General features: G+C 47.4%; 1 protein-coding gene across 1 annotated transcript; it reads right to left on the bottom strand.

Moving 5' to 3' along the window:
* Positions 1-2,868: 2,868 nt before the first annotated feature.
* LOC144761854 (somatostatin receptor type 4-like) lies at positions 2,869-5,094 on the bottom strand. The gene has a single exon (XM_078647079.1). The coding sequence runs from the start codon at positions 4,820-4,822 to the stop codon at positions 3,608-3,610; it is 1,215 nt and encodes a 404-aa protein (XP_078503205.1). The 5' UTR covers positions 4,823-5,094; the 3' UTR covers positions 2,869-3,607.
* Positions 5,095-10,779: the final 5,685 nt, after the last annotated feature.

The raw sequence follows: 10,779 nt of genomic DNA, 5'->3' as shown, positions 1-10,779 counted from the left end.
CCCACAAAACCACTCACACATCCATTGACAGACCCACACATCCACTCATACGCCCACTCACAGACCCACAAAACCACTCCCACACACTCACACACAAACATACGCCTACTCACAGGCCCACAAAACTACCCAGACAGCCACTCACACACCCACTCTCAGACCCACACCGCCACTCAGGCACCCACTCAGACACTGCTATAGCCACTCAAACACTGACCCACTACACCACTCTCACACCTCCTCACAGACCCACTGAACCCCTCACATACACACTCAGACACCAACTCACACAACCATTTATACACCCAAACAACCACTCACACGTCCACTCACACACCCATGCAGCCACTATCACACACACTCACAGACCCACAAGACCACTCATATACCCACAGTTACTCACACACTTACACACCCACACAGCCACTCCCACGCCCACTTACACACCCATACAACCAGTCACACACCTACTCACAGACCCAGAAGACCACTCACAAACCCACTTACAGTCCCACAGCCACTCACACACCTACTCAAACACTCACACAACCATGTACACACCCACACAACCACTCACACAGCTACTAACACAACAATACAGCTACTCACATACCCACTCATAGACACACAAACCCACTCACACACCCACTCAAACCCATGGCTACTCACACAGTCACTCACACACCCACTCAATCACTTGTGCGCACACACAACCACTCACAAACCCATACCACCACTAACAGACCCACTCACTAACCTACAAGACCACTCACACACCCACTCACAGACCCACACTGCCACTTACACACCCATTCAAACACCCACTCACACACACTCACACCCATTTACACACCCACACAACCACTCACATGCCCATACAGCCACTCAAATACATACTCACTGACCTACAAAACCACTCACAGCCACTCACAGATCCACACAGCCACTCACACTCCCACTCCATAGCCACTCACAAAACTACTCACACACCCACTCACACCCCCATAGTCACTCATACACCCACTCAAGCACCAACAAAACCACTCACACACCCACTCACTTACACCACTTCACATCCACTCACACCCACACTCATACAGCCACTCACACACCCACTCATATGCCAACAAAACCACTCACACACCCACACAGTTAATCACACACTGCCTCACAAACCCACATAGCCACTCCTGCACCTACTTACACACTTACACAATGACTCACACAGCTATCACCCACCAATATAGCCCCTCACACATCTATATTGCCACTCATACACCCAGTCACTCCCACAGGTACTCACACACACACTCATATACACACACAATGGAAGTGACACACTAATGGAAATTGCAATAGCATATGTTTGTTATAAATGTGTTGTTTTAGTTTTGTAAGTGTGAAATATAACCGGACAGACCCATTTTTTGTCCAGTGATTTTCAATGGATCTACGTATCCATAAAATGAATTTAGAAAAAGAAAGATTTGGTGCATTGCATTTATAGAAATACTACATAACTTACCTTACCTTAATGTTTTAAAATATATAATAAGAATGAATGTGTGAACAAAATGTATTTATAAACTAGTGAAAATGTATATTAGTAAATTGAACTTATGGGTCAAATCTTAGTTAAATTTATATGAAGAAGAACTGGTGAAATTCACTGAAACATCAAAGGTTACATGGACATTATAGTTAGGAATAGCATTAAAACCTGTAGAAAGGTACTGAAGAAACCATGGTCACAGGGATGTTATTGTTAGGAAATAGAATTAAAAAACTTGAGAAATTCACTTAAAAAAGCAAAGGCTACAGGATCGGTATAGTTAAGTTCAGATTTTATACACACAAAACATTAGTAATTCAGCAGTTATAGTTACCTCAAGTAACTTTAACTCATGCCCTAAGATAACTATGACTCGTACCCTCACCAAGCACTACTAATTACCCTACATATTACATCAATCATGACATCTTCTATTACATCATAGATAATATCACCATAACATTTGCATAGAAATTATAGATGAGAAAACTGTGCATGGTGGGGGCGCAAGTTATAATTACCTTAGGTCACAAGAAGAAGTGTGCCTAAAGATGGGTAAGCTGTCTAGGCTCCACACCAGTTGTGCTGCATCTCGCATGGTGCACTGGCACCCCCTATGGGTTGAGCTAATCAAAGAGGAGAATGTAAAGGCAGTACACTGTAATTGTTTTCGTTTTACTGTCACTGACATTTTAATAAAACGAAGAAGAATCTCCTAATGATGTTGTACCTTCACAGTTTAGGCAAGAAATAAGCAAAAGGTGATGCGAGAAAGGCTTTCAAATAGTCTAACCTTTGGCAATGGCTCTATGTAACATTCCAACCCATTATTTATCACCCACTGTGCCACTGTAGAAAGAGGTCAGCATTATGCAAATCATTTCAGAGAGGACCTGGCATGGCAGTTCTGGCTGGACTATTTCTATGGGTGCAAGTCCAAGTTGATTGGCATATGGTTGGGTGTAGTCTAAGGTGACATGGTGGGCGAAACGACGAGAGGTTGGAATGCTACCCTATACAATTGCCATTGGTTGCACTATTTGCAAGTATTCTTCCCATCTCTTTTTGTGTGTTTAATGTAGCACCCTAAGGGGCCAAGGGTTCGCCGAGCTGTAAATTCTGCGCTCACTTTGCCACCAGAACTAAGCTGCACCAGACTAGTTTGGCTTGAATAGGCTGGAAAAGGTCTTGGGTTGCATGTGTTCCATCCAGAGAGCACGTGACTTCACAATTTGGGCTGGACTTTTCTTAATTGGAGCAGGACCAGGGCAGATTTGCAAATGGGTTACACTAATCTGAGGTTGAATGATGGGCAACAAAATGATAGGTTGGAATGCTACTCCAAATGATTGCCTAGGGTTAGACTAGATGCAGGAGTTCCTTCCATCACCTTTTGCGTGCTTGATAAAACTCAAAATCACTAACCTTTCCTTTTCGCTTACCCGGTCTACATCTTCTGACATATTATCTGGGTAAAGTACACAGATGACAAAGCTTTTGTGTCTGCTCAAGCCTACCTTACTCTTGTAATTCCAAAAAATATACAAGCTTACTCAAGTAAAAAAGCTTTGTAAATCGCTAAACTTTTTTTCCGCAAGTGAGGATGTCTCACTCAGGGGAATTCATGAGTATGTCACACCTAATCCTTGAGTAAGATATAATTACTCACACACATAGCATTGTCAGTGCGGCCCACAGGAAGCATCCTCCCTCGTAATGTGTCACTTTTCAAGGATCGTGGTGGGTTTTGAGACCCCGGTGGTGACATACCGCCAACTCGTGCCCTCGCGTCACTTCTTATTCTACTACTTCACGCGATCGTCACTGAAACATGCTTGCCTCAGTGCAACTAAACATCACTAGCTCACAGAAGCAGCTGCATCTGCGCAAAAATAAAAGTCTCACAAAAATTAACGGGAAAGATTCAAATGCGGCATTGGAGCGATTGACACTTTTAATTGCTATTTTTAACAAACTGGAACTGATCCTAAGAGCGTCTGTGAAGCAGTAAACATACCTACAATTTTTTAACACGCACACAAAGGGCGGTATCTGTCATTCTGGCAAGTAAAAGGCATCCCTGGGCGCACTGAGGTGCGGCAGTCCGTGGGAAGGCGCCGTGCTGGTGGCTGTGCTGGGGCTGCACGGGCTCTGCGGGAAGTCCAGCGGCCGGTGCTGGTGGTGGTGCTGCGGGTGGTGCAAGCAGGGCCGGCTCTTCAGCGCCGTGGCGCAGTAGTCCACCGGCTCGTCCGTGGCGCTCTCCAGCCAGCGGAAACACACGATCCTCTGGAAGGAGCGCCTAAAGTTGTCTGAAAAGAAGCCATAGAGGATGGGGTTGGCACAAGAGTTGGCGTAGCTGAGGATGAGAGAGACGTGGTTGACTGTGGCGTCCATGCGCGGCAAAGACAAGTTAAGCAGCTGCACCACGTAGAAAGGCATCCAGCAGATCACAAAGACGGCCACCACCAGGAGCACCAACCGTGTGATCTTGCGCTCCGAGCGCCGGCGCTGCTGCCAACCCGCCTTGAGCGCCACGGCGCGCATCTTAACGATGATCAGCACGTAGCAGAGGCCGATGGCCAGCACGGGCAGCAGGAAGCCCAGCAGAAAGGTGTAGACCACGAAGAATGTCGACCAGCCGGGCTGGGGCCAGAGCAGGTTGCAGACCACGGCGCCGTCCTCCGACGGCATGGTGTCGGCGAAGAGCAGGATGGGCGAGATGACCAGCAGGGAGAGCAGCCAGACGCCGGCGTTGATGGCCTTGGCCACGGTGGGGCGGCGGTAGCGCGCGGCGCGCAGCGGGTGCACCACGGCCACATAGCGGTCGGCGCTCAGCACCGTGAGGCAGAAGACGCTGGTGAACATGTTGATGCCGTCCACGCTCAGCACCGTGCGGCACATGCCGGCTCCGAAGGGCCAGTGCTGCAGCGCGGCCGACGCCGCCAGGAAGGGCACGCTCAGCATGAAGAGCTCGTCGGCGATGGCCAGGTTCAGGATGTAGATGTTGGTGGCCGTCTTCATCTTGGCATAGCGCAGGATGACGAAGATCACCATGGAGTTGCCCACCAGCCCCACCAGGCACACCAGCGCGTAGATGAACTGGATCACGATCATGCTCACGTCCCGCTCTTCCTCCTCCGGGGGCCCGCGGCGGGTGACATTGGAATGGAGCTCTGTCCCAGGGGCCGGCTGGTAGGACTCGTTCCAAGCGCCTGGCCAAAGCAGGGCCCCTTCAACGGGAGCCAGGGGGGCAGCGGGCGAAGTGGTCATCTTGGCTCTCCCATAGGACTGCAGTGCTGATGCGGACGCTCTCTGGTGTTCAGATGCTGACTGGATCTGAGTGTGAGAAGCTAAAAGGGGGAGATGACCGGAGGGAGGGAGTTATTCACTGCTGGGGGCTCCCCAGAGATCTGATGCTTTCTGGATCTGAGGCACAGACCATGAGAGGGAGAGATGGCCTAAGGCCGTGAGTTATGCAATGCAGGTGATAGATATCCTGGCTTCGGGTGCTGGCTGGATATAAGAAATACAGATGAGAGATGAATAGAGCTAAAAAGTTGCTGGAGCTCTCCAGGGTACTGGACTGAGTCAAGCCTGTGGGAGAGCTGTTCAGGAGAGGCTATGAGTCGACGGAAGGAAGGTGTGTTGGAACGCACTTCCTCTCCGGGGTGCTGAGTGATGGTTGCATCGGAGGGGCAGGTGGTTAGAGGGGTGAGAGGACGGGCGCGTTGATAAAGAGTTGTGCAGTGCACGGACTCTCCGGGCAGCTGCGAGGTGATGAGAGAGTGAGCGGTGACAGGAGAGAAGTTGTGCAGCACCGGCGCTCTCCAAGGTTCTGAAGCTGGTCGGATCTGAGAGACGAGGATTAGAGGGAGGGAGCTGAAGTAGGTGGGGGATGGGGAATGGAATTATGCAATACGGGGGCTCTACTGGGTGCCGATTGCTGGACTAAATCTGATAGAGCGGCGAAGAAGGATTGAGAAATGACTGGAAGAAAGCGGCGGTATGCGGCTCTCCATGGTGCTGATTGATGCTGGGTTTAGTCGGAGGGAGAGCTCAAGACTGAAGGAGTGATATGCAGAGTGGAGAGGCTGTGGGATCTGTGTGCTCTGTGCTGTGAGGGCTCACAAGAATAGTAGTAGTGAGAGTGATGGCTAGAGAGGTTCTGAGATGGAAGGAAAGGGAGAGAGGAGAGGCCCTTCAGAGCTAACATGCTTCCAGCTGCCGAGCGCTCAAATGATTATGAAGGGAAGGGAGTGCTGATCAAGGAGTGGGAGAGGCAAGAAGAGGGTGGGGCTGGAGAGGTGGCGCAGTGCCGATGCACACATTCGATCCGCTCCGTGTACTCGGGGCCCCTTCTCCCTCTGTCTTCACCCTCCCGCCCTCTCCCCTCCCCAGCTGTGAACCTCCCGCAGGCGCAGCACAGAAACACTGACGTCCAATGACAGCAGCATCGATTTGATGTTCTCACTAAACGCAGCCGCCTGAATTGCATGAACACGCCCTGCCCATGAGTCACAAGGGAACCGCCCCCGCCTTCTTAGGACACTGCATCCCAAACTCTGAAACCCGCCCTCCGCCACACCAGGTGCTTATCGAAGCCTAACAGTGCCCGAAAGCCACGAGCAAACTAACACACACCATCTCTTCATGCCAGCACTGTGCTCTCGACGAGGACCCCCCCCCCTCCATTGAAGCAGTGCACCTGAAGCACGAGGCAACGACCACTGCCTCCGGCGCGCGCAGCCCGGGTCGCCTGCAGACTGGCTGCCCGCTTCGGCTTCCGGAAGCGTCAGGAACGCCTTGGGGCTCACCCAAGCCAACAACCTCTGGAATCAGTGGAGAGCGTTAGCAACAGGTTCTCCCTTGTGTGTATATCTTTACAGCAACACCCCCCCTCACTTGTATAACCAACCGCAGGGCTTTAAGTGGGAAGAAAAAACTGGGGGGGGGGGGGTCTCTCAAAGGGGCGTGGTCAGTGTAATTAGGGGCGTGGCTTTAAAACACTTACGCTATAAATCTGTGTCTACCATAGTGTGCCGCCCGACTTGTATTTTGCTGTTTCTGTCATTGCATCCAGATATGTGATGCAACAAGTAACATCATACCTACAACAAGTAAGGACTATTGGCTTTGTCAATGGTTATTAGTTGCCTAACATAAATAAGCTGCAACAATGGTTTGTTACATATACTATTCAAAAAGCTTCCAATCAAAGCCCTGGTGACTCTTTAAAGGATTTCCCTTGCCCACAACGTTCACCTGGCATATGACGTCATGCCGTAACTTCTCCACTAGTGAGAAGTGAGCAGTGCACGTCGATGTGCTGCTGTCTCGAAACGGGTCTCTATCAGGCTGTTTTGCGCCCTGGCACCTTTTTCCGGACTACAGTCCCAGCAAACTACTGGCACTGCAGTTCGGAAAAAATGGACCACCTGTGCCAGGGCTCAAAACAGAGCCCGATACAGACCCGTTTCGAGGTCCCCTTTAAAAAACTGCCGGTGCTCAGACCCCTTGAGACCCGGCCCACTTAAAGCCCTGACCAACCGTTAATGTCCTCAGCATGAAGCAACTTGGAGCACAAGTCAGAATATAGCTAATGACGGCTTTAAGTGGGATGAAAAAACCGGGGGGGGGGTCTTTAATTTAATTAAGGGTGTGGCTTAAACACATAAGCTAAAAGTTTGTGCTTAGCATAGGTAGCCGCCCGACTGGTATTTTGTTGTTTCTGTCATTGCATCCAGATATATGATACAACAATTACCATCATACTTACAAGAAGTAGGGACTATTAGCTTTGTCAATGGTTGTTAGTTGCATAAGATAAATAAGCAGCAACTTTGGCTTGTATATAATATTGAAAAAGCTTACACATAAAGCCCTGGTGTCACCACGATAATGCTGCTGCTCCTGATTTTCAAAAAGAAAAGGGAAATCCAGAGGGAAAATGACTCTCTGTAAAGGATTTCCCTTCCCCTATAACCTTCGAAAAAATAAACGGACCTCCTGTGCCACGGCACAAAACAGAGCCCGATAGAGACCCGTTTCGAGGCCTCCTTAAAAAAAACTGCCGGTGACAAGACCTGGTGAGACCCGGCCCACTGAACGCCCCGCAGCTAATGCTCTGTGACTGGTGTGTAACAACAGCTTGCGACGAATACATCTTCACAATCCACCCAGGTTTGCCAATTGCCACTGGTAAGTAAGGCACTGTTCAGAGACACCGAGCTGCAAAACGGGCTCCAACGGCAAGGCCTCGTGTGAGAATGATACTTGACTGACAACTCGCTGATGTGCCGGCTTGAGAGAGAATGTCAATGCGAGTCCACTATGAAAGGAGGTGACGCACGATGTTAAAATAAAGAATGGGTCTGCGATTACAGGAAAATTACAACGTCTCATTCGCCAATCAACTGCACACATTAAATATTTTAAATAAGCTAGGAGAGAGTAAACTGCTCAAGCATATAGGGTACAGGAGGCACCTTCAAACCCAGAGGGCACTTCCGAAACAGGAAACTGTAGAAACTACAACCTCATGTTGAAATGTGAAAAGCAATGCAACATATCAAAGCCGCGAGTGCATCAACAAACTGCAGGACTTCTTAATGAAGTCAAACAGAGCCAAGTGACGTATAGAAAGGGATGACTAGAGACAGACAGAGCAGGGGAAATGAGTAAATATAGAGAGGGAGCAGTAAAAGCAAATTGTGATAAGACAAGGAAGTCACAAGGTAAAAGTGATGTTCATGCCAAATAGTATATAAGTACAGCCGCTAGATTGGCAGATGAGAAAACCCGCAGCTATTATAATAAATATAATCTTTTTAATTCTTGTAATCGGTGGCAGCAGTGCTTAACTAACTTGCAAAAGAAAGAGTGCCGGTGCCCGAAGCGCTGCTCTGAAGTCCGCAACCCGAAAACCTAGGCTGGTAGTCTTAAATCCATCTCATGCCTCTTTGATCCTCTACCGGACTCTATATCTCACTCTTGCATGTTCCTGCTTTCTCTCTTCTTGACGATTTTTCCGTCTTTCTCTTTCCCGTATTTCCGATTTGTGTGTTATTCATTCTCTTGTCTGATATGGAAAAGTAAGTGGCGGTTCACATAGAGAAGTCCTGGGGACCCCTACTATCTACAACTGGTTCAAATTTAGTACAATTCATTGCCGGCAAGAAAATGTGTTTGTAAAGAGCTACCAAAACATGTTTTCATAAACCAGATTGTTATTTTTTTTAATTGAAGCATTTTTACATTATGTTGTATTTTTTTTCAAAGATCAAAATATTAAATCAAATACCTTACCCAAGTATTATTTTCACTGAGATCCATCGAAATGCACTGCTTACCAGTGCTTAATTTGAGCCTTTGGTTGCAGGTAGAGCCCACTGGCACTAATTTTTGGTGACTACCACTTAATTTTCTCATCAGAATTTGGGTCAGAGCAACAGAAGGAAGAATACACAAGTGGCGAAAGGAGGAAGAAACAATGACAAATGGAGAAAGCAGGAGCCAGCAGGAGTCAGATAAACAAGCATCTGCAATGTAATAGGTTTCGCATTTGCGAGAGTTTAACTATTGGCATTGTAAATGACAATGCCTTTTATCTATGTGTTAAAAAAATGCACACATAAAAGGCATTTTTATTTATAATGCCAATTTTCTAAATTTACCGACTTGTTCAGCGACCAGCAAAATAACAGGATGTCTCGGATCGAGCTCAAGAAAACATCTGTAAATAGGGAAATAATGTCAGTTACTAAAGCCGCTGAACGATGGATTTAGGGATGATATGCTGCAGTCATTTCAGTTCATGGTGAACACAGTACAAAAAAGTATGTTGTGCTTGCAGAAAGAGAAACACAATAAAGAAAATAGTGCTTAAAGACTAAAAAACAGTTACTGTGTAACAACCAGAGTATAAGGGCCAGTCGCCATGGGAGGTGGCAAATGAAGACGAGGCGGTACTAAGGAAGGACTAACAAGTCTATTTACAAATGAAAAGCCTGCATTTAGGAAGGATAATGACACAAGTCAATTGCAAATATGGGTGGGGAGTGGTCGGGGCTTCTATTCCCTATTCCACTACAACAAGTCTTGTATAGCCGCGCATGCGCGCTGACTCTAGGATCAACCTAAAAAAGGCATGGAGTGTCTGATTAGTTAAAGAGGCACGATGTGGAGTCAAGATTTGCAGCCCTGTGTGTTTTTTCGCCGACATACATAGTGCAGGTTGCAGGCTTCTGAGCAAACCTTTGGGCCCTGGCACATAGTCTATTACAATTTAAGCACTGAATCTGCTTCTGAAGTTCTGACTGGTTTCCCAAGAATCACTCTTAAATAAAGAAAAAGCACCTTGGCAAGCAAACCGGTATTAGAAAGATTAAAAAATGACTAGAAAACTAGAAAGACAAAAGGGATTCTCAGAAATTGACCTGCTGATACAGATGCTACTTCTAGGAAGAGAGTTCGCACACTGCTCTGTTTCTTTTGGTCAAACATGGCTTGGCTTTCTGCCACCATAATCACAGGTAGCGCGATGACAATTCAAAAGAAACACATTCACAATCAGCTAAGTATAACCATAAACATGAGGTAACCCAAAAAAAGAGGTAATTGATAGCAAAGTTTTGCCAATTGCCAGATTAAAATGAGAGGTATTCAAAGGAATATTTTGAGGAATGTTTGGAATTCTGCACTGTATTTAAACATTTTCGTTCAAAGTATACTTCTTTACTGAAGCATTGTGGTATCAGTGAACTTCATATTAAACATACATTTTAATTACAAACAAACATAATATACAGCTTCAGTTCCACTGCTATGGTGGAAGAGCATCACCCCCCATCCAGCAGCGTAAAACAAAATAAAAATAAAACGATAATAAACCCGGGTTTATTATCATTTTTTGTTTTGTTTCCTGGAGTCTTAGGGGTGAGGCCAGGGGGATAACAGACATCACAAGGAGTAGTAAGCAGTGTCATCAGTGCATATGATGGTTTGGCTGGCCGTCTCAGGCCAGCCAAACCGTCATGCTCACTGAAGCTGTCTCCAACCGAGTTGTGTTGCTGGGTTGTAGACAGCAAGCTCAGGCTCTCAATCTCCTTTGCAGCACGAATCATTGGTGTTCAGGCAAATCCTGAAGCTGCTCTCATGTATGAGAGCAGCTTCAGGATAGGCTGCAGGGGAGTCTGGGAGCCTGTGCCTGCAGAGGAGCCACAAGAGGA

Source organism: Lissotriton helveticus, chromosome 6, assembly GCF_964261635.1.
Source record: "Lissotriton helveticus chromosome 6, aLisHel1.1, whole genome shotgun sequence".
Lineage (NCBI taxonomy): Eukaryota > Metazoa > Chordata > Amphibia > Caudata > Salamandridae > Lissotriton > Lissotriton helveticus.
The sequence above is the reverse complement of the archived record's forward strand: the minus strand, read 5'-3'. Positions and strand labels throughout refer to the sequence as shown.